Here is a 23724-nt window from a genome sequence, read left to right as displayed (position 1 = left end):
ACAGAACATAAACAGCCAATAAGTCCATAAACGGCAATGTCGCCAATGTCCTCCGCGGTAATAAACGTCCTCCTCCACTGTTCGCGTCAGTCATGACGACATGAACGCGAACATTGCTGTTTCGTTTTGTTTACAGCATCCATCCTAGTTATTTTACGCCGGACGTTTCCTTGAACATTATAAAAAATTGCCAAAGTAGCAGACCGTACCAGTTTGTCGTAGCAGTGCTACTGAAAAGAATATATTTACTTGTTTGCTTGACCACAAATAATCGCCGGGACCTCGATCAAACGCCCCCAGGGTTTATTTAAAAGTTAGCAGTTTTGACCCGGCGTTTATACGAAGCCGGCGTTTAATCGGGGAAAATACGACGAAGTCAACAACAACAACAGAGAGTTTCTCTGGTTGATTAAAAACTCTCCCTGAAATAAAGTAAAAAAGTGAAATAGCATAATCGTAACATTGGTTGGTATTGCGTCTGCCTTTTTCTTTTTTTGTGGGTATTTTCACTCAGGAGACTGTGTCTGTGATCTTCTTCGAAGCAGTCTTCCGTATAGTTTTCGGAACACACAAATATTTATGTCCGTTTTGCCAGGAATTTTTCGTTTCTGCCCATTCTTATAATCCATTCGTGAGCATTTTTTCTTTTAGATATTGAAAGACGGTGAAAGGTTTTTTGTATCTCTTGGAGCTCTGTTTGAGAAACATGGAGCTGCAAAAACAGGCACTTTGACAAACAAAACAAAACAAGGAGTTTTGAGTATTCAACTTCAGGCTGAGCTCTTTGACGTCACGCATACATTAACAGCTCCAAGATGGCGGCGTTCAGTTGTCGAATTTTGGGCTACTTTAGAGAAAGATTTCGTAGGGTTTTAGCGCTCGTTGGAAGCTGAAATTTTGGTGAATAACATATTTTTGTATAAACTTTTTATTGGCGTAAAGAAAATAAACGGCCAGTCTGGAGTGAACTTCTCCTTTAAATGACCCCAAACCAAGTAGCAAATAAATAATACATTAGCATGTCCAGAGGGCGAGATTTTCGTGTTTCAGTTGTTTATTTTAACATGTTTAAGATTGGCCTGATCTTCACAGACGCGAAGCGTTTATATACAGTTTTACTTATTCCACTCTCAGGATACTAATGTAAGAACAGGGATCAAGGTATTTTATTTATTTATGGGGCCATAGTTTTGATAGTTTTGCTGCTACGATCTTTAATACAACGTAGTTATTAAGTTATCGATCGGTTATAAAACATGTTCCGTTTCTTATGGGAAATCAAGTTTCGCGATTTTGTTCTTGGGTCATCGCAAACTCGCTTCAAGGCGACCGTATTATTTTAAAACATGGACCACCGAAAGCACCCGACTTCACCTTGAAAGGAACAAGTTTGTTACAGGTCCAAAGTATTTATTATCGGTGATCACCAGAAATTCAACATTTTCAACATTGTTTAATTTGTTTGTTTTTTTTTAATGCGAAAGTGTGACAGGTTAAGCTGATACCTTCGGTGTCCCGTTTTCTGAATAGCTAAAGTGACGACTCTCTTAACGGAAAGTTTGCGGGAGAAGAAGAAACTTTAGCGTGAATTCCCATGAAATTTAAATGAGAAATTAAATCTCTTCAATGGCAAAATTATCATCAAGCAGAAATATCATTGAGTTTTGGTAGTTCAGGTTCTTATGGCTCTGATAATATGCTAAGATATTTTGAATCTATTAATCCATGTTCTTCTCATAAAAATGCCAGAACCAGAAGAAGACGATAAAATATAACCGAGGTTCAAGCAGCGTGTTAAACTGCCATCATGAAAGTGAAACCTTTATACTTCGCAGTTGTACTCATCGTCGTCTCCTTGTGTCACAGCAGCGCTCAAAAGGTAATAGTGTTTTATATTAAATCTATGAGTTCGAGTTCGACTTTCGAGTCAGAGTTAGGATGGTCTAGGATAGCAGGAAGATATAGGTAAAAGATCAGAGTGAAGTTCATGACAACGACGCTATGGAAAAAGTATTAAAGAAATGTCTTAGTCAGCATGCATGCAAGCAGGAAGGTGTAAGTCTTTTTGGGAGTTGTTGTGACTGAGTTTTAACCGAGAATTGCAGACTGGCAGATGCAACATACTGAGGGACCTGACCGCCAAGGTGATGCCAAATTCACCCGCCAGTGAAGGAACTTGGCTGGCGATACTCGTGCTTCTTGAGGGTTGCCAACCTGCATGAAACTACAGACCTCGTTTCATTCTTTTAAAGTATTTAGCGAAAGCATCGCACACTTGCAAAACGCCAACAAGCTTGGCCAGTTTAGATAAGTGATCAGTACCAGTTTAATCAATCAGGGATTAGTGCACTCACGATAAAATTAGCAACAAACTCGTCCCAGGATGTCCACTGATGATCAAGAGCCAATGTATCGTCGTCTCTAAAGCATTTGAGAAATCCTGAAAACACATTCAAGATGCCTCATTGTAGCTTCTTCAAGGAAAGCAAGATCAGAGTGCGATTTAGTTATCTAGCCTTAAAAACATAGGCGATGGAGCAGGGGGGGGGGGGGTGGGGGTCAGGGGGCTGCATCCCCTCAAACGAAAATTTGGGGGCTGGACACACACACAAATTTTAGTACCGAAAATATCGCGAGCGCAGCGAAAAATTGGTTTGAAAGCTTGGCAGTTAAACTGTTCGTCGAAACAGGCACTTCCTAAAATCACAAGAATTGGCATCAAATTCATCCAATGCTTTATTATGCTTATTACCAGAGCAAACACTAGTAGTTGGCAACTGAAATCTGAAATCACCGATCCGCACAGGTGACACCCAATGTTGCCCGCCGGCTAGGTACACGTCAATTATAAAAGGTCATCACGAACGTAGTTACAGTTGAATGAAAAGAATGAAATTTTTATAACGCGTCGATTTGCTTAGCTTGACAGCTAATTGGCGAGACACATAGACTATGTAAATTCTAAGTTAAAAAAAAAAGAATTAATAAACATACAAATTGCCTTCCAGTGTTTTCATAGTTTAGCCGTGGCATTTTTTTATTAGTTGTTACTGTTCGTTCTTCATTTATGTGGACAAGATTTGGAACCACATATTTGTAAAATTTCAAGGGACTTTTTTAATTTCTCAAGGGACTGTTTTAATTTCTCAAGGGATTACTTTCCGCTGTGGGTGATCACTTGCGATCTTGTGGAAAAAACGTGACTTGTCACATTTAGAAACGTTATATAACAATTTTAAAAGTGACATGTCAGCTTTCTTATCTCAACGCACGTGTGTCTGAAAGGCGATCTATAAAAAGCGTCGCACAAACAATGGATTGCGTAACTAAAACACGAATAAATAATCACTAGCACTTACATCGTTTAAAAATTACAAACGTCAAAAATAAACCATACCAAAAAACTCGCTCTTTTCAAAGATATTATTGAAGTTAAAACAAATGCAAGAGATGGGGGCTTCTTTTAGCTTTTAGAGACCTCGCGTTGAGCCGTTGACAGCAATGTTGCATGAATCGGCTTTACAACAAGCGATCGGAGATAATCTAATCGGCGCGTGTCGCGTGTCGCGGGTAAAATGTCGCGTGTCCAAAAAATCGTCGCGGGTACACAAAATTGTCGCGGGTCCGAAAAAAGTTTTATTTTTTGTTTTATAGTTTTTCTTAAGTTCAATACCTCATTAAAGATAATAGAATAACAATAACAAGTACTTCAATGTAAATTTAAACTTTACTTTAGTTTTCTAGTTTTCCATGGGCAATTTTCGAACAGTATACTACTCTAACGTTATTTTCTTTTCTATTTTTCCAAAAATAGTTGAACGTTATAAATGATAAATTGACGTTAACTATAGCACCAACAACAATATCTCAAAACTTAGCCAATAGTGTATAACTTGTAATAGATTTTAAAGTGTATTTGCTTCCTGAAATGGAATAAACACTTCTGCTTGCATAAAGAGAGAACAAAATTAGACAAACAAGTAGCTAACATAATTCCAACACAGCCGTTCAATTAAACAAACAAAAACCTACGAAGTTCAAGGACATTGATCCCTATTTTTTTACCACTTCACAGTAATTACAAAGGCAAACCATCCGCTTTCAGAGTTGCTATTTTCGCGTCATTTATCGAGCTGTCCGCTCTGATACTAATAGGCGGTTTTAAATTTGTCCAATGCGCTTTCTGGATTTTATGTTACATCATTTAAAATTTCCAAGAGAGATTTGGGAAGAAAAATGTATTCTCAAATAAAAGTTCATAAATTACAATTGTGCGGATATCTCCGCTGCTAGGAAATCGCCTGTGCCAAGGACACAAGTAGCCCATAAGAAATACATTCAGGTGGCTAATTCTAAAGGCTTACACATTCAAGGGTGCAGGTCTCCTTTTCATTTCTATTCCGATTCATCTTCCATCGCGTTCGTCGTTTTGCCGTGAGTTCGACTATTAAAATTTTATGGTTTTTTAAACGCTTCCGATTCCGCTTTACCGGTACGTCGCTAGTGGGAACCGGTATCATCACAACTGTTTTCTCGAATTTACCAGCGAATTTAGTTGATTCGATTGAAGCGATTTTTTCTCGGTGCTATACCAATACTTATGCCTTTAAAAAAGTAACACAGGGTATTTATTCCATACTTTTTTGTCTAGTAGAGGTTGTCGGCAGCATGTGTGTATATGTGTCTGTGTAATTTTAAACGAAGCGATGTGTACCTTTGCAGGTTTGTTTTTTCGACGCGCTGCGAACAGCTGTGTCAAAGGTAAGCTTACATCGCGTAAACGAGGTTCCAATGGTTGATTTTTCGTTTTATTTGTAATAAACAAAATACAAGTAGAACCAGCTTTAGGCCAAGTAGAAGTAGTAGACAGGTGTTGTATACAGCAAGGTTATGGAAAAGATTCCAGACAGTGCCAACTCTGCGTGGTTGAAGAAATATTGTCGCCGGCTTCGCCCTTTCGAAATAATTCCACTGGGAGATTCTTGAGTACGGTGATCAAAGTAGAAAAAGTCGGAACGGTACCACAAAATATAGAGCTTGTACCACGAAGTATAGAGCTGTAAACACGAGCGAACAATCTGTCGCAAAGTGGAGGAGTGACTAATGTTAAAGGCGATTCACAGCGGTCAAACGCAGAAATCCCGCATCACTTCCGCTTTTCGCTTCGTAACTTAGCTAAGGTTTGACAGAAATGTGTGCAAGTCTTTCGTCAAAAAAGAGTTATAAAGTGGCGATGGGAAACCAAATTATGATACATACACAATGTCAACAAGTTATTGCTATTGTGTTATTATTTTATTATCTTGAACGTTGGTGTAGTCAGTTTGCTGTTCAAAAGCTAGAAAGCAAAAGTAAAGTTCAATTTTTCGTCCACTTGTTATTGTTATTCTATTATCTTTTTAAAATGATCTTTAATGAGGTATTGAACTTAAGAAAAACTGTAAAACAAAAAATATAACTTTTTTTCGGACCCGCGACAATTTTTTTTACCCGCGACATTTTACCCGCGACAATTTTGTGTACCCGCGACGTTTTACCCGCGACACGCGACATTTTACCCGCGACACGCGACACGCGCCGATTAGATTATCTCCATGCGATCGTATCTTTGCAGTTCGAGTGGAATTTCAGTCAAAGACAGCAAAATTCTTTCGTATTTCATCTTCAAATATAATTCGAAAGCATTCACTGTATATATGGCTTTTGTTTAATCCTGGGTCTTGATATCCGACTCTCGCAGAGCCTAGACAAAACGCAGCTTGAGTGTAACGATTTGTTTACGCCGCAATTATATGCGCAATGTTTTCTCCGACAGTAGTCGGAAATATCCGTATTTTTTTTCGTGCTTTTTCGTGGAGCAATCGTAACGATACGGCCTTGAACACATTGAACAGCGGTCTACCTATAACAATTCAAATATGGCGTCGCAAAAACAAAGCGTCGAACGCATATTTTGCTGTTTCATTTGCTAATTTCGCTGCCGTAATCGACTGCCTCGAAAGGTCCTTGCAATTTTAAAGTATAGAATTGTCAGATCTCGGTGAAATTTGCACTGTTTATTTGTGTAATGTTAAGGAATATGTGTATAAATACCCGGCGCGGACGAGCCATTTTTGACAAAATTATATGGCTGCATTTCCTCCGCGAAGATAGGAAATTGTTAAACTAAACTACAAAGAAACTGTAATGATAAGTTCGAAGAACAATGCACAGGATAAACCTTCGACTCATACTTCATGCAAAAACGTCAATATCTCGAAGAGACTTTGATTTTGGGTAGATGTTATGTCCTACTTTCGTCCGGCTTAGCTCAAAGAATTGTTTTCGCTTTTTCCTCTGCCGCCTTGACCTTCCTTCCTTCCTTCCCTCTTCCCCTCCTTCACTACGTCGATTAATATCACCCTCTGTTTATTTTCCTTGGGGATAAAATGCAAGCAGCGGTAATAAACATGACACAAGGACTACGCATGGTTTAACCCTTAATATGCTGAAAATACTCCAAAAAAACGCGTTTTTTTTAACCGTTAATCGATTTTCGTGGCTCTACGGTTTTAAATTTCTCTAAACTTTGCTAGAAATGCACTTTCTGACACTGCAGTAAGTAAGTTTTTGATGAAATTTTCATGTAAAAATGTACAACATTTTACTTTGGCGCATGCGTATAAGCCACAATTTGGATCTAAATCAATGGAAAACCCTGGAAAGGAGACCATGATCAAGTGCGGGTATATTGGCCTGTTTTAGCACCAATTTTACACCAAAAACTGATCACGGTTTTTTCGATTAGCTCTGTCGGAACGCAGTCTGTGTTCAAGATGGACACTCCTGTGGAAAGATCTATCCAAACTCTACAAGTTGCACATCACAAAAATCTGCTGACGTGTAAATTGGTGAAGTCAGAAGTGGTTGAATGGCCATTCCTTCAAATCCCGGAATAATCCGGTCTTAGCATATTAAGGGTTAAAAAAAAACACAAGAATCTAGATTTTTTCAAACCATGGGTAGTCCATGTGTCATGCTTATTGCTACTGTTTGCATTCTATTTCTTCTTAAATTAAAATGGCCAACAACGAAAAGACTAATTATGATGTCCCTTATTGTTTGTCTATTTTTTTTTCTCTACAGCAGTCCTGTTCTCTGCAAGGTCCCCCTGGTCAACCGGGCATTCCGGGAACTCCTGGCACCCCAGGGATTCCAGGAACACCGGGAACTCTCGCTCCAGCGGCATGTTCTAGTGGTGTGATTCAAGATGGAGGTAAAGGAGGAACGGGATCACGGAGATGGAAGCAATGCGCGTGGACGTTCGATCAAGGAAAAGATAACCAGAACAGTGGACAAGTTCATGTAGGCTGATTGTTAATTTTGAGTTCGTTCATTCAATCATTCGAGAATTGCAACATTTGCCAATCGCAATTCTCTGGTATATATTCTTATTCCTATTTGTCTAGACTACTTTTTCGTTCCTGAGCTAGTGAAGGGACAGCTTGTGCACCGCTCTGCCTCCCCCCCCCCCCCCCCCCCCCCTTTCTTCCTTCCTTCCTCGGGATACTTCCTTCCTTCATTTCCTTCCTGAAGAACTGCAAACAGGTCTTCAGGCAGTTAACATTTTAGTGGCAATCACTTGCAAATTATGATGTGAGAAAATCTCCAAAATTCAGGATTGAAAAATAGAAATATATGTAATGATGTCCGTTCGCTTTTTCAGGAATGCGAATTCTTCAAGCAAAAGACTGATACATACCTTCGTGTGGTTTATATGGGAAACCTTAGGATTCGCAGCTGTACCGACTGCTGTAGGAGATGGTACTTCACTTTCAACGGCACAGAGTGTAAAATTCCTGCTCCCATTGATGGTGCCTTGTTCCATAAAGTTGACATCAACATTCACCGACCCAGCAACATAGAAGGCTATTGTGGTGGGATTGCTGCCGGGAAAGTTCTTGTTGGTTTCAAACTTGGCAACTGCGGTGGTGGTAACCTTAAAAGTGGTGACGCGATGACCGGTTGGAATCAGTCCAGCAGGATCATTATTGAAGAAGTGGAACCGCCAGTGGCCTGACTTAGAAAACGCAAGATTTACAATTCCTTTAAAATAAACGGTGTAGGGCAGTAAAGTGGCGGACTTTAACTATGGCTGTGTAAACAATTACAACTGATCATTAAACAGAACGGGGAAAATTATTTTGTTGTTATCCATCTTGTTTATTAAAAACTACCGCTTGACTTTGGCAGCAGCGGGGTTTAAGAAGTTCCTGTTGTTGTCGTTCTTTACCATTTTCAACGTCAAAAAATCAGCTTGAAGGTCTGAATAACTTATGGTTCCTGCCAACAAACGCCGGAGTATATTTCACCTTCTTTGCCTTTTTGCGTTCATTCTTTTTGCGCGCGCTTATATTGTTATGAAAAGGGAGAGCGCTGATGAAAAAAAATCGTTAATCGACGCTTGTAACTGACTAGTAGAAACCTGAACGTTACCAGGTTACAAATAACATTAAACGTCTTTACGCGGCCTTCACGTTTGCTCAGAGCGTTATATAAGCCTAGACCTACGAAATCCTCAAGTTCATCTCTTACAATCAGTAGTTTATGCTCATTAGGCCTAGACAGATTGTGCTCGCAAAATCATGAAAAGTTGCTCTTTTTAAAGCCAAAAAGTTGCTAAAATGTTGCCCAAAAACCCAAAAAGTTGCTACTTAAACTTCAAAAGTTGCTACTTTAATATATCAATATTTCATACAAATATTATTAAATATCATCAATCATTGTTCCTTTTGGATAATTGGAACTTAAGAAAGTTCAATATGTGGTTTTCACTGTCACGCCTTCAAAAACTAAATCCAAAACTACTGAGTCAAAAAAAATCAAGAAAGTAACAGGTTGTAGAAAATTACTTTATAAACTTGTTGTCCAAGTCTCAGGTCTGTACGTTATTCCGTACTCGAGTTATCCGTCAAAATGTTTCACGCAAATTTAGAGAGCGCAGTATGGAATCGCCATGTTGGAGCCCAACTGCGTGGGCTCCAACATGGCGGCCGGAAATCAATGAAAACATCTGGCACTAAATTCTGCTATAAAAAGCGGTCAAATCACCTTCACAAACAAGTAAACTTTCACATAAACACTTCTCGCAAAACCTTAACTGTCCAGATTGTTCAAAATCGCAGGATGAGGCATTTTTTAAAGAAAACGTGACAGCCTTCCGGCGGCCATCTTTGATCTCGTGTGGCGTGAAACTACGAAATTCAAAATGCTCTATCTTAAAGAAGGCAAATGCTATCGACCTAAAAATCGTCAAAAAGATATACATTAAGGACGTCTAATAGCCAGTGAAGGATAACAACTCAGGGGTCTTGCGATTCTTGGTTTTAGAATTTTGATGACGTCACGTGAAAACCAAGAATATATTAATCTGAAGTGTATATCTTGGGCACATGTATATTATAAAAGGTTTGCACAGTTGCAGAACAAAACTTAATATATTAAATGCTCTTGCATCTTATTGAGCAATGTCAATGTCGACGCTGGGCAACCAGGCCAAGAAAGCCTGGGTGACCAGGCAGTGGTAGTGAACCGAAAATAACTGGGGACGAGGTGGGCTTATGATCCTCTCAACACCTCCTCAACACCCGTTCCCTGCTAGTATGCAACGTATCAATGTTTTTACAGAAATAGATGTTTCCTTTTCAAAATTTCAACCACATGTTTATTTTTGTGATTCTTATTAGGCATATCAATACAAAGTTGCTCAAAAGTTGCCCAGAAAGCCAAAAGTTGCTCAAGGTCGCTAAAATTGGAAAAAGTTGCTCCAAACGCCAAAAGTTGCTCAAAAGTTGCCGAGCACAATCTGTCTGGGCCTAATCCTCATACCTCACGGACACCTACATTTTATCGTTTTGCTATTTCTGTTATTGTTTTTTCTATGTTTTACGAAGTAGCGATGCAATAGAATCAGTGGTATAAGCGTGAAACATTCTTGTCAGAAAGACTAAATACACTCCGGTTCCTCTCTAATACAGGAACCAAAGGACCACGCCAAAGTGATCGTACTTTGGAGAAGAGAGATGTCCTTAGAGGTCACTGGTATGACGCCATTCTAACTTTATGCGTAAAGTACTCAAACTCAAACATTTTACTTTATTAAAGTGAACAATTTTTACACATCCTTCTGAAAAAGGCAACTTAGAGGGACCTAAAGCAGTAAAATAGGCACTGAGATTTGGCGAAATTTTCACTGGGAAAATGAGATGTTAGGTCACTGCGATTGGAAATCACAAACAAATAAACAATAGAACTGGGACTGGGATTTGGAAAATCAGAAAAAAATAATAGACTCGAAAATGGGAGTTGGGCAAAATATGGGCTGGGAAATTAAATTTTATATATACCTCCCCTACAGGACCCTCACTGCTACGAAAGAGAAACTGACCGCAGAATATTTAACTGCAAAGAAATTTGACTGAAACGATATGCAAACTTTTTTCTGTAATAGTGTGTGTCTGGAACAGTACAATGTTTATGTAAAAGAAATAAGGAAGATGTTTAAAAGAGAGTCGGGCATGTCAGGAATGTTCAATTATAGTCTTGTCAGCGTTCCCTCTGCGTTATAGACGTTATTTTTTAAGAAAGTGCACTGAGATTTTGCCGAGGCGGCTAGGACAGTTTACTGGGCCTTCAAGGCCCAGTAAACTGTCCTAATGAGAGGGTCTCAATGGGGTGGTGGCTTTTACGGTTAACGGTTAAAATTTTGGCTTTTTTACGGCTAACGGTTAATTTATTTCCATAACGGTTAACAGAATTTAAAAGGTAATTTTTATTGTTTTAAAAAGTTCCATTATTGAAAAACATATTTTAGGTCTCGGGGCCATTTTGGGACGATGAAGTGAACTAGTTTGGTTTATTTATAATTACTGACCGATTTATTACGGTTAACATATGTAACGGCTAACGGTTAAAATTTTCCAATTTTTTCGCCTAACGGCTAAATTTTTGACCGTTTTACGGCTAACGGTTAACCCCATTGAGACCCTCTAATGACATACCGTATTTCCTCGAATAAGCGCCGCGCCCGAATAAGCGCCGCATTTGGGACAAAAAAGCCCTGATTTTTTTTTTCAGGCTTCTTTATTACAATTGCTAAAATTGGAAATTCACTGCGATGATCATAGCCTGTGTAGCTGGCGGTATTGTTGGTTTAGCGCGCGCAAGCAAGCGGCGAAGCCGCGACAAACGAGCGGCGCAGCCGCGATCGCCGCTTGCTTGCGCGCTATACCCAACAATACCGCCAGCTACGCAGGCTCGATGATCATTCATCACTTTCATATACATCCGCAGTTCATATATGAATCATTTCATATACATTACATCATTTCACTCCTCTCACGGGAAAATATGAACTCACAATTGACCTCGCTCCCAATGTGTGGCTTCAATACCCGGGGGGTACTCCCATATGTGGCCTATATAGGTATGTGCCGCCCGATAGGGTATGGTTTTTGGGGTTCTCGGTCCTTAAATAGGGTATCAATTTTGCTCCTTTTGGCAATGTGTTCCCGCTGTGATCCTTAGATAGGGTACCTAAATTCTATTAGCTAAATTAAACGCCCAGCTAAACGAGAAAAAGATATCTGAAAACTGAATTTTCAGTTCAGGTATTAGAAAAGCGATTTTATAAAGATTTGTGTCTTGCCGTGCGCGGTTAGCCGTTATTTGGGTCGTCACGGAACGTTTCTCCTCCCCTTAAATAGGGTGTCATTTTTCGGTTTTGGGCCTTAAAAAGGGTATCAATTTTCGCTTTCTTTATCCTTAAATAGGGTCAGGGTTTAAGAACCTTGGCGGCACACCCCTATCCGAAATTTATGGGAGTACCCCCCCCCCCCCGGGCTTCAATAGCTCAGTTGGTAGAGCATCGCACCGGTATCGCGGAGGTCACGGGTTCAAATCCCGTTGAAGCCCTAAATTTTTTCAGGCTTCTTTATTCCAATTGTTAAAATTGGAAATTCACCAACATTCATCACGTTTAGAAAAGTTAATACTAAGCGCCAAACCATGACAAGACAACGCATGTCGGAAAAAACTTTGATTTTTGATTTTTTGATTATTTTGATTTTTTGAATTTTGAGTTTTTATGTTGTAACATACGAAACGTTAAGTTCTTAAATCAAAGTTTTTTCCAACATGCGTTGTCTTATCATGTCTGTCACCGCAGTGTGTTTTTATTTTTATTGAAGTTAAAATGGCCTAAGAATAGAAATGTCTACGATTTAATAAGCGCCGCCCCCGAATAAGCGCCGCAGTCCCGATGCGGCGCTTATTTGAGGAATTCCGTTTACCGTAATGATTCGATTTAGCGCCCGGGGCGCTTATTTACTTTTGGCACCTCGAGGGAGGGCGCTTATTTGAGACAGGGCGCTTATTCGGGACAGGGCGCTTATTTAATTTCTTGAGAACCAAATGTATCTAACAATAACAGAAACTGTAACAGTTGAAATTGTTGAAAGTTCAGTTACTTTTAAAATAATTGTTCATTTTAGCAGTAAATATATCATGAACTGTACGGCGAACGGTCAGGAGTTTATCTAGTTGACATCAATGACTTCAGTATGGGCAGTTATCTACAATAGGGACACTTATTAGAATAGGGGTGCTTATAAGTAGGGCTTTCCACAATTGCTCGGCAACTTTTTGGCAACTTTTCATGATTCGAGCAACTTTTTCCCCTTCGAGCAACTTTTTCCTCTCGGCAACTTGTTGCATTTTAAGCAGGCCGGATCTCCGGATCCGGTGTGCTGGAGTCCGGACGGTCGTGAAATCAAACTCAACAACTGACGTCATGAACGCATAGACTAACCCTCTTCCTACGGGAATACCCTAGAAGCAAACTGAGCGGGAGGCCCAGAGCACTTGGGGAGCAACTTTTACAACTTTTGAGACGGGACTTTGGAATCTCGAGCAACTTGTGGAGAGCCCTACTTAAGAACGGGGGCGCTAATTAGAATGGGGGCGCTTATTGGAATAGGGGCGCTTATTTACAAAAACACATTCGAAGGGGGGCGTTTATTCGGAAGGGGGCGCTTATTTGAAGGAGGGCGCTAAATCGAATCATTACGGTAACTAAAAACAGCACTAGAAAGCAACTCTAAACAAACTTGGACATTTTTTTTCCATCAAAAGCGATGTTTTGCAGTTCAAAGTGATTGTTTCACTGCTTGCCCATTAGCACTAGTATTCTTTCCAACACTGTTCATACAATACGTCGTTCTGTAAGTGTTGTGAAGGCCGTAAACTTTGCCAGGACAGCAAGTGCCACTTCTCTAGATCTCTTCAGCTAGAGACGAATGTTCTGACCATTCAAAAGACGCTATTTACAATTACTGTAAAAGATTAGATTATTTGTGGCATCCAAATTTTAAATAAGCGCCGCCCTCCATTAGCGCCGCACTTGAGGCGCGAAAAATTTAATAAGCGCCGCGGTGCTTATTCGAGTAAATACGTTAGGGAGTATTCCACGCCCGCCCTATAGGGCACTGTTTACACGGACACGGTTTCATTTGTAACCGCATCGAAAGCGATGCGGTTACGCCTTTCGTTTACACGGCACCAATCGAGACCACTACTGTAACCGGGTCGTTTTGAAAACGCTGTCAAAAGTGGAGCGTTTTCAAAACGATACGGTTTCGTTGTCGTGTAAACGGTCAAAAACGGTGAAACCGCATCGATTTGAAAACGGCCGGTATTTTGGCACGAAACTGGCTGGCTTGCGAAGGTTAAACACGGTGAAACAAGCATAGAGAGCAGCGCTTGCTTATACAATCACATTCGAAAAAAAGTCGGAAAATCGTTAAATAGGCTCCGTGTAAACACTTCGAAACCGTGTCGTTTTCGATGCGGTTTCGAGTTCATGAAACCGTGTCGATTGATAACCGTGTCCGTGTAAACGTAGCCTAGTCTCCTTCGCAGCCGTTGTTTTGGCTAGCGCTCGTCACGCAACAACCTCCGGCCGTCCTTGTTTTAAGCATTCCACAGCCTTGTTCCAAACATTGCGACGAACACAGGATCCCGTGACATAATAATGAGGCTTACACCAAGTAGTAGCCTGCTCGGGTGTTGTTCAGTTGGATAATCTATGTACGTGTCTGGATCTTGAAACATTTTACTGTAACACATAGCAGTCTTGAAGTTAGTGGAAACCTTTCTTCTCGAAGGTTAGTAGGGGAAAAAAGCCCTCAAGATATCGTCGACCTGATCGATCGTGTTTCTTCACGGTGTTCTCTATAATTTTCGTTTCAGTTTTAATTTAGGTTCTATGATCTGAAAGTTTGCAATTTTAAACTCCATTGGTTCAATATATCGATCAGAAAATTAGTTTCCAGCCTACAAAACAAGACGTAAATTCAGAGTACTTCGCCTTGTTTTGATGAAGCTGCTTTTGCTGATAAGCAATTGTAGCACAAGCACTATTTAGAGATAAACATTTATAGAGCTAGTGTACTAAACTCCAGAAGTTCTCTTATCCCCCTCTCCCCTGCCATTAATATTTATTTCAAAACATGTCATCATCACCATCATCATCAAAACCTTTATTTACACACCGGCGATAGGGTTTAAAGCACAATGCTTGTGGGGTTGTGTATTATACATAATACTAGTGGTAACCACAGGTTAGAAAGTGCGGGCCTCGATGCAGTTAAGAGAAGGTACTGGGAGGGAAGTGTTTTTTGTTAGTTTGGAAAATTACTTCAAGTCGAAGTTTTTGGGAAGTTTTCCAGAAGTTGGCATAACTGTGGTAATTGATATTTCTTTTATAAACTGCGGTTGTTTATTGGGAGTCTGTCCACCGAGAATAACAGTAGGGATTTTAATTAAGATACCTGGACGGCTGACCTCGAGGACGGTAGAATTTCGCGAGAAGGACTGGGCCGATGTCGAGGTTCTTGGCGGGAATTTCCAACATTAAGAGCCGGCGTGTGTGAACGGAGGACGGCTACGTTAGTGGATCAATAATTCCTTAGCCCAAAACATGCGAAGAAAAACATTTGGCGCTTCTAGCCCAAAGTCTGGGACCAGAAAGCACTATTTTCATTCACAGGGTACAAATTCCAAGTGAATTTTTTGTAGAAACACAAGCAAGAAAGTTCATAATTTCACGCACATGGCTTCACCATCAGCGTTTATGCAAAGCACCACAGCAAATATATTCGCAACCACAAATAAAACTTGACTTCTTAACTTTTTATCAGTACCAAACCAAGAATACCATAAAGGACCACCTAACAAAGTAAAAGAATTACAAAAATATGAGATTTTTAAACAAAATCATAAAAAAGCACTCCCGTTCACTGGTGGATGGCAAAACTCTACTTCTCACGTCCTCGACAACAGCTGGACGGAGCTGGACCATTCTCTTACCTAGAGTCTTCGTCCCTTCTGCTCGCGCTGGTCAAAGGGAACGAAGACCCTGGGTACGAGGATGGAGCTGAACGGCAATGTGCGTGGAGCGTGCATGCGCAATTTAGGCTACACGCGAAAAATTACTTCCGGTCAGCCGTCCTCGAGGTCAGCCGTCCAGGTATCTTAAAGTCCCTAGTATCTCAATGTGTGCGAAATTATGATGATTTTTTTACGTGTTTGATATTACCAATCATATGTTGACAAGTTTGCCTGTTTCAATGGTGAATAAGCCAAAGTTTAGCAATATTAAATTTTTCAGACAGTGTCGATAAATACCTGGACAAAAGAAAATTATTCCGAGTAAGGTCGAGTAACGCGTCACGCTTAAGTCACGAATGTTTTTTATCGTTTCCTATTGCCGCGAACCATCAGAGTTGTTTTTTTGATTGCGGGGGGCCGTGTGGGTTCCACCGTGGGCTGTCGTGGGTTCTCGGTCCGCCGGTTCCTCCAGCAGTTCCCTTCTCTCCCGGCCTCATTTCCTCTTCCTCGGCCGGTGTCACACGATTTTCTCCGCGTTGGGAACAATTCCTTCCGGGTGTCCTCATTGTCAGGGGGCCCTCGCCTCCTAAAACTATGATTTCAACTTTTTCTATTTAATTGATCGTATCTCATAAAAAAAATTAACATCATAACATCTTAAGTCGGATGCCTAGGGAGTGAGACGACTGAGCATTGAATAGCTCCCTAATATATTGTCATTTTCACTTTTCTACATGTGGGAAAATACCCTATTGTGGGGGCTATGCGGTGGTACACTCCGGCGGGCAAGGGGGGGTACTCCTTTGAAGGGACAAGGATGCCTGTGTCGGGCCTGATGATCCGTTCGGGCTGATTACATGGAATTCAGCTCACTGCTTCCAAAACAAATCATTCTTGAGATGTTTGCGGTTCATGTAGATTTCATCCCGGCCTAATTTAGCCCAGGATGAAATTTCCAGCCCGGTTTCAAAAACTGGGCTGGAAATCTCAGCCCATGCCAGGCAAACAGGCTAAAAAACCCCTCATGTTATCACATTTAAATTTCAGCCCAGGCTGAAAAGTGAGCTTAGGGATGCGCAGTGACGGTTTTCACGATTAGTTTTCAGATTTAAAAGTGTTCAACCAACCCAGGCTAAAATTCACCATGTAATTGCAACAAAATTCCAGCCTCACATGACGTAAATATAAAATGCAGTCATACTTTATAGTTTGCAGTGTAGACCGATCAGGCATGAAATATCAATAGTATCTTTTGTGAGGCCCTATAGCTAGGGGTTATCGCGATTCAGGATATGTCAAACCATGTTATGATGTAAATTTGAAGGGCTGCACATGAATGTTAGAATTTCAACAGGCATCTTGTCGACATATTTAATAATATTTTGTTGCCATTTCTTCAGTCTCCATGTCTGACTGAGTGTGTGGTTTCAAAAAATATCCATAGTCCATCCCCATGGAGGATCATTGAAAATTCTGACTGGGAAGGGGGTCTTAAGTACCAAAATTTTTAAAGGAATGGGCCGGTGAACCTAAACCGGAATTTCCAGAGGTGGAGGAGGGGTTCAAACCTAAAAAAACTTCTGTGGGAGGTGGGGAAGTATGGATATTTTCTGGAACAACACATTCAATGCTGCATCGCTTGTTGAATAATGAAAGTTTACCCTAACAGGGCCTCAATAATATCACAACCGTATGATATGTTGTGACTTGATTACATCAACAGCCTTGAAGGAATGCACCTGTTAATCCCATAATTTAGGTAGGTAGGTAGGCAACTTTTTTTAGAGTGGGTTGCAAATAACAGAAAACTTCTGATAAACTTGTGGCCCTCTTTTCTAATTTGACTGTGAACTCTTCCTTGTTAAATATTGCAGATGGCAGACAAACGATCCGACACTCCTCCTCCTCCTGGATTTCAGGCAGTGAAGACACAATATTGGGAGGCTATAACTGATGCACGTTCAAATCGGCCGCCTGTCAATGGCCACACAGGAGTGTACGCGTACCACTGTGATGACTGCATGTGCGGCATGGGTGGCTGGCCTTGTTTCAGAGATGGTTGCATATGGAGTTGCTGTGCTGAGACTGAAAAATACAGCCGTTGCACAAAGTCAGGAAAGCAAGAAAAGAAAAAGTAACTTTTTCCACATTTTTTCTGGATGTTTCTTTTGAATTAAAGGTGGAGAGAGTTTCTGAACACTGAAAAGACTGAGATATTATTATCAAGAACTATTCAACATAAAAATAAGAACTATATGTAAACAGTTAAAAATAAGTCTGCTTGAGCCTTGATGTATCAAAAGAAAATCAGCACCTGGAGAGCCAAATTGAATCATTAGGGTATGTGAATTTTCCGACAAGAGGTTAACTATATGCTGTGTTAATTGCATTTATTGAATCATTAGAGCATGTGAATTTTCCATTAAGAGGTTAACTAGTATATGATGTGTTAATTGCATTTAATAATCTGGTTGAAGCTGTCAGTGTGAATGCATCTGAAACAAGCCAACCCTAAAAAAATTGTCACTTTAAGGAAAGGATGTGAAAGTCGTACTTTTTCAGCACAATTATATTTATGAAAGTTAAAATGAGAGAATTTTAGAATGGAATAATTTTAGAAAAGGGGGGCGCTTTTTGCAGGGCCGGAGAGTAAACTACCTAAGGATTAGGAAAAAAAATTTTCTAGAAATTGTGTATTCTATAGAGCATAGTCAAGTTAACGTGGTAAGAGAATGATAAAACAATAAACGTTAAAGGAATGTACATTTTTAATGATTGATTTTCTCAGTGTCATTTATTAAACTTTGACTGCTTTGGTTGAATGTGACATAATGCATAGCTAAGTGTGATGAAGGAGACATAGTGGCCTGTAATGGTTACTGCACTGGACTCCACATCGAGCAGTGCAGATGAAAGGCTCGGCTCTGCCTGGTTCACTGGTTATTGTTTTTGGGCGAGACACTTTACTCTTACAGGGCTTCTTGGCACCCAAGGCCAGGTTTTTCAAAAGGCAATCAATGCTAACCCAGGATTAAAAGATGATTGAGGTTTTCTCTTGTTTGGCAAAAATTAAGACATTTGCAAAAGTTATTTATATTACATGCAATCTCATCCCCAGAGGCCCCAATCCTACTGGTATGTGCCAGGGATCAAGACCTCTGGGCTAGTCTGAAAGCCTGCCAAAGAGACACCAATGGCCAAATCTGGTTGGCTGTTAAGTTAAAAACTTGTTTATATCATCCATAATCTTCCAAACACGTGCACAATCAGTTTCTGTTTCTGGTTTTTGAACCGCCCAGAGTTGTGCATTTCCTGTCCACTGGTCAAGGGCGACGCAGGCTCTGGGGATGGGATTGTATTCCACGCAAAATATGCAAGAAAAGTTGAGCTGGACATGGCTTTAAGATTTAAAAATTTATGAACACCAAGCTGTTAATGGACTTTACTTCTTGAGATAATCTTTCCAATCATTTTTCATAAATGATTTATACAGCATGGAGTCAATATATAGATTCCCCTTTATGTGATCAATCTCATGTTGAACGATCCTCGCAGGCCATCCCATTGTTCTCCATGTGACAGGTCGGGCTTCCATATCAAGGCCAGAAACTTCAATTTCTTTTGCTCGAGGGACAATTGCAGAGAAACCTTCCACACTTAAACATCCCTCTCGGAATGCCAGTAGCGTGGAGTCAACTATTCTGAGCTCGGGATTGATGAAAACCCTAGGTAGAACCAAGCTTACTCCCATACGTTTTAGATCCTTATCAGTGAGACCTCGATCTTTCATGTTTTTGATATGTTGTCCTGTGAACTCGATGGCTATCACTCGAAGACCGACTCCAATCTGTGGCGCAGCGATCCCCATACCTTTCGCTTTCCTCATAACCTTGAACATGCGTTCGACCATTTGTTTGAACTCAGGAGAATGGATGGTTGTGATATCAACAGTTTCCGCTTCCTCTCGTAAGATGGGATCGCCGACTTGTCGAGCGCGAAGGCTGTCCACGTTTAGAAGAGTTCTTAGCGAGCCAGGAAGCCATTTTGAAACTTGACGATTCTTAATACATAATCCACCATATGAGGAACTTAGCCTAATCAATTTCGAGGGAGAAAGAGCCATGCTTTTAAAATAAGGTTGAAAAACACGCGCACACACGGAACTACTTCGGCGCCATTTTCTTTTTTTGGTGATATTTGTCAGCGGTCTCTCTATGACTTGGTCACAGTCTTTCTCCGCTGTAAGACTTTCTACATGGGTGGGGAGATGGGGGCACTGACTGACAAAAGGCAATCAATTCAGCCGTCATATAGCTTTCAGATAGTTTTATTGCAGGAAAACTCGGAAAAAGTTCTTCAAAGAAAATTGCGTCACCGTTAACCGATATGGGACAAGCAGAACGAATAACGCAAAAAGTCCCAATTCAAGGTACCACCCCTCCCTCGCTTTCTTTTTGTGCTCTGTTTCCACCCAAACAAATATGGCGGCTGATACTTCGCTTCATGCAGGGAGCGAAGAGGGTAGGCTACCTGAAAGAGTTGTTCTTTGGGACGAGACAGAGGTGGAAGAGAAGCAAGTAAAGCAAGTTGGCACTTCAGCGTGTGGAGCTACTGCAGTTTTAAATGTACTGGTAAGGAAAGGCAATTATCTGTTCAGGTTGCAGATGTCGAATTTTTTCTCCAAAATATAAGCTAAAGGCTCAAGCTCATCATTAATCATGTTGATGTAGCTTACAGTTTACTTATTAGTTATTACTAGAATAAATGAGATGGCAAAATTAATATTTTTTTAAATTAAACGAATCATCATCTACAGCTAGTAAGTAAAGTTCTTTAATATGTAGGGTCACTGCAAATTTTTTATTTTTTTCAGCGGCATGATAAAATTCTAAAAAAATGTATCTTAAATGCTATCAGTTTTGATGTATAATTTTTCATTACAATTTTAATAAAATGCTATAGAGGCATTAGTATAAATCTTACTCTAAACTAGCTCAGTTGGGAAAGTGATCTTGATTGATTGGTTAATTGATTGATTGATTGATTACAGAAATTACTTGGAAGGTCTGCACTGGTGGATACAGCAATTAATGCAGTTAACACAAGACTAAGAGATCTTGACGCTGCCTTACCACAATACCTCTTATCGCGCAGTGTTGCTGGAACAACACATGAAGACCTCATTGAGGGGCTTGATAAGTTGACCCATGGAGAAGTAGTCGGACATTTCTTTTACATGTTTCCTGAACGTGACTTTGACCTGTCGTACTGGTTGAAATACTGGCTTATGAATGGTACAATACCTTTAGCAACTCTTAACTGTCAAAAGGTGCCTTTGGACGATGGAACAATACCAGATGCCTGGCATCATCAAGTTATTTGTGGCGTGAGCACGAATGGTGTTCATCTCACCAACCCTGAAAGAGTGAGTCCCATTGATGTCATATCTAAAGAGCTGTGCAGTGAGTCAGTGCTTCTGATTCGACGGCATGACATCTTACAGAGATGGAACAATACCCTTGACTACTCTTGCTGGGAGTCAGATGAAAATAGTTATAGATGGAACGAATTAAAAGTCCAAGAGCAGATTGATAAGATGGTAAAAGAAGAAACTTTGCTGCTTCTTCACGGAAGTGAAATTAAATACAGAGAGCTGTTGACGACACATGTCACCATCCCTGCTGCATATAAATCTGGCATTACTCTGTTTGCTTTGAAAGACTCTGAAGCACACAAGCTTTTGGTGCAAGCTAGCGAACTTCCTTTGAAGTGCACTTATAAGGAAATAGACAACAAGAAACAACATAATGATAGAAATCTTAGTATCAATGTATGAAATATAATGAAGAAAATCTTTTATTGTACACACAAACTCTGAAGTTGAAAACCCAGGTAACAGTTATTGTGTTTGACACTGATGTCAATCATAGTTACCATGGCAATGATCAACACTTGTCAGTAAAAAAGAAAAGGTTCATCTACATCCTCCAATCATAATCCATGGATGTTACCTTTTGAACCTGTTGAAATGTTTCCAAAGACATCTAGTACTAAAATTATTTATTGATGACAGTACAAACTGCAGCTGATATTAATTTTATTTTAATTTTTATTTACCATTACAACCTATCCCTCATAAATTATGGAGAATTATTGGCTCTTTTGGTCAATCAACATTACCTTATTGATTAATATGCAGGTAACATAAGTTTATTTATAAATGGACTAGACAGGGTGAGGTAGAAGTGAGAAAGACTGTTGAGGTTTAAACAAAAGAATTTGGGGGAGCAGGGAAGGTGCAGTGGTGAGAGCACTCATCTCCCACCAATGACTGGCCTGGGTTCAATTCCCAGACCTTGCATCACATGTGGGTTGAGTTTGTTGTTGGTTCTCGTCTTTGCTCCGAGGGTTTTCTCCTGGATCTCCAGTTTTCCTCTCTCCTGAAAAACCAGCATTTCCAAATTCCAATTTTACCTGGATAGAGGACCCACATGAAAACCAGCAAAACCTGATGTGGGTTCCTCTCTAAATATAGTAAATTATTTTTCCTGAAAGGTACAGTTTTAATGAACTGTGGGCGTGGTTTTTTGTTTGCATGAAAGTTTGATAAAACGTTTGGTAGGAGGGTTATAAGTAAAAAATAGACAGTGCAGTGGTAGAATAATTTCAGTTTTATTAATATTCAGTCAGTGGTTCATATGTGGGTATTTGTAAATGAGTTGCAGAAAATTTATGATCTCTTGAATACAAAATATTTTATTTTAGTGAACCAGGACTTGTAAGTAGGCAAAATAGTCAATTTTTTTTCGTTATACAAGTACTTTTCTGATGTGGATTCCCACTTTGTATACAGATCTGGATCTGCCACTTGAAATTGCATGTATTTGTGGGTTTTTGAAGCATACAGCCAGCTGCAGAAAGGCCAGTTAAATTATGGGAAAAGTTATGTTATTTTAAGTCTTTCTTTGTGTTGATTAGACTGTGCTATACCATGGAAACTGGGCAAGGTTTTTGAGTACCGGGGTATTTTTTTGGCATCTTTCTGGTGTCTTTTTGTCAACTTTCACCAATGCCATACTAAGGAATTTGTTCCTTTTGATTTTGTCGATCAAAAAGTGTGGTGATATAGTTGACATTCCAGTTTTTAGTCTTACCACGCCATCACATAGGCTTGATTTCCACTCAATTTCTGACGCTCTCTCGATTCCGGTCTTTTTTTCCTCTCTCCTCTCGCATGGACTCATTCCCAAACAGCAGCTGGTAATCAAGCCTAAACTGGAAACCATCTGAAAGTTGACAAAAAAACATATTGTACAGTAATCAAACTTTTTTGTGGCAACATTAGTATTTTGTGACTGTAAATGTCTGTGAACAGTTAGGAAGAGTGGAATGAACATTCATTCTACTGGATCTGTAATAACTTCCTGGTAGGGATCTTTTATTTTCAGGAAAAAAAGGAAAAAACTAAATTACCGTGGTATTCATTTTAGGGTTGTTGCTCAAGGCTTAAGTTAGACTCTTATTGACAAATGATAAATAACATTGGCTAGCCAAGTGCTATTTATATAAAACAAAGGAAATCAATAAAATTATGTCCATAACCTGTCCATTTGCAGCTTAGTTTGAAATACTATTTGCACCCTACAAGTACTCCTAAATGAAAGGGACATGGATGCTGGTCGTCTCCCTTAGGGGTGGGGTGTAAACCCGGGGGGGGGGGGTACTCAAAAAAGATTTGTACGGGGAGGCTCCGCCCCGAGCTCAAACCCCTTACCCTTTTATATACCATTTTTGACGAAATTGTACCCCTTTCATATACCTTTCACTTTACAAAGGTACCCCTTTCATATACCTGAAAGACATGGCATAGACTTAGATCAAGACGTTTTCTTGTCATTTTCATGTAGTGCTTTATAAATTGAAATATTACAGCCATGAATTAGCTTGAATTGTATCTGTTTGAAATTTTTTAATTAAAGGCCCTTTGAAAAACCTAAATATCAGATTTCTATACCCTTTCATATACCTAATATTGTGAAATCCCTTCCCTTTTATATACCTGAAGCCTGAAAAAGGTACCCCTTTCGGGCGGAGCCTCCCCGTATAAGCCATTATAGGGAGTACCCCCCCCCCCCCCGGGGTGTAAATTGTGGATTTTGGTCTCACCTTGGGCATTCAGGACAGAATGCCAATATTTGAATCCATTGAGCGTTGTTTAGGGTTGACATGTGAAGAAACAAATGCCATTATACTGTGTTGGGACTGTAGGGGTCTGGAGCAATCAGGTATGGGTCAAAA

At 40.0% G+C, this 23724-nt stretch overlaps 3 protein-coding genes and 1 long non-coding RNA gene across 7 annotated transcripts; 2 read left to right on the top strand and 2 right to left on the bottom strand.

Moving 5' to 3' along the window:
* Positions 1–982: 982 nt before the first annotated feature.
* On the top strand, positions 983–8193 carry LOC144649802 (collagen triple helix repeat-containing protein 1-like). 4 transcript variants are annotated; one of them, XM_078509398.1, is made up of 4 exons: positions 983–1143; positions 1750–1879; positions 7129–7344; positions 7706–8193. In XM_078509398.1, the coding sequence occupies exons 2-4, from the start codon at positions 1808–1810 to the stop codon at positions 8057–8059; spliced, it is 642 nt and encodes a 213-aa protein (XP_078365524.1). In that variant the 5' UTR covers positions 983–1143; positions 1750–1807; the 3' UTR covers positions 8060–8193. The 4 variants fall into 4 exon arrangements, with proteins under 4 accessions (XP_078365524.1, XP_078365522.1, XP_078365523.1 ...); XM_078509396.1 differs by having other exon boundaries at positions 7126–7344; positions 7706–8192; XM_078509397.1 differs by having other exon boundaries at positions 983–1879.
* Positions 8194–18013: 9820 nt separating this feature from the next.
* Positions 18014–19609, bottom strand: LOC144649717 (peptide deformylase, mitochondrial-like). The gene has a single exon (XM_078509281.1). It carries the CDS (start codon positions 19547–19549, stop codon positions 18869–18871), a length of 681 nt encoding a protein of 226 aa, XP_078365407.1. The 5' UTR covers positions 19550–19609; the 3' UTR covers positions 18014–18868.
* A 104-nt stretch (positions 19610–19713) lies between these two features.
* Positions 19714–23022, top strand: LOC144649716 (uncharacterized). The gene is made up of 2 exons (XM_078509279.1): positions 19714–20057; positions 20477–23022. Exons 1-2 carry the CDS (start codon positions 19908–19910, stop codon positions 21260–21262), a joined length of 936 nt encoding a protein of 311 aa, XP_078365405.1. The 5' UTR covers positions 19714–19907; the 3' UTR covers positions 21263–23022.
* LOC144648192 (uncharacterized) lies at positions 21741–23644 on the bottom strand. The gene is made up of 3 exons (XR_013569669.1): positions 23593–23644; positions 22581–22712; positions 21741–21866 (listed from the first exon to the last, which is right to left on the bottom strand). It is a non-coding gene; the product is annotated as an uncharacterized LOC144648192 (long non-coding RNA).
* Between the last annotated feature and the right edge of the window lie 80 nt (positions 23645–23724).

Source organism: Oculina patagonica, chromosome 4, assembly GCF_052425735.1.
Source record: "Oculina patagonica isolate OP01 chromosome 4, crgOcupat, whole genome shotgun sequence".
Lineage (NCBI taxonomy): Eukaryota > Metazoa > Cnidaria > Anthozoa > Scleractinia > Oculinidae > Oculina > Oculina patagonica.
The sequence above is the reverse complement of the archived record's forward strand: the minus strand, read 5'-3'. Positions and strand labels throughout refer to the sequence as shown.

Bases quoted from the DNA above. Each gene is read 5' to 3' on its own strand.
- LOC144649716 (XM_078509279.1), top strand. From the start codon at position 19,908: ATGGCGGCTGATACTTCGCTTCATGCAGGGAGCGAAGAGGGTAGGCTA. The intron at 20,058-20,476 runs GTAAGGAAAGGC...GATTGATTACAG, and splicing joins CTGCAGTTTTAAATGTACTG to AAATTACTTGGAAGGTCTGC.
- LOC144649717 (XM_078509281.1), bottom strand. From the start codon at position 19,549: ATGGCTCTTTCTCCCTCGAAATTGATTAGGCTAAGTTCCTCATATGGT.
- LOC144649802 (XM_078509396.1), top strand. From the start codon at position 1,808: ATGAAAGTGAAACCTTTATACTTCGCAGTTGTACTCATCGTCGTCTCC. The intron at 1,880-7,125 runs GTAATAGTGTTT...TTTTCTCTACAG, and splicing joins GTCACAGCAGCGCTCAAAAG to CAGTCCTGTTCTCTGCAAGG. The intron at 7,345-7,705 runs GTAGGCTGATTG...TCGCTTTTTCAG, and splicing joins AGAACAGTGGACAAGTTCAT to GAATGCGAATTCTTCAAGCA.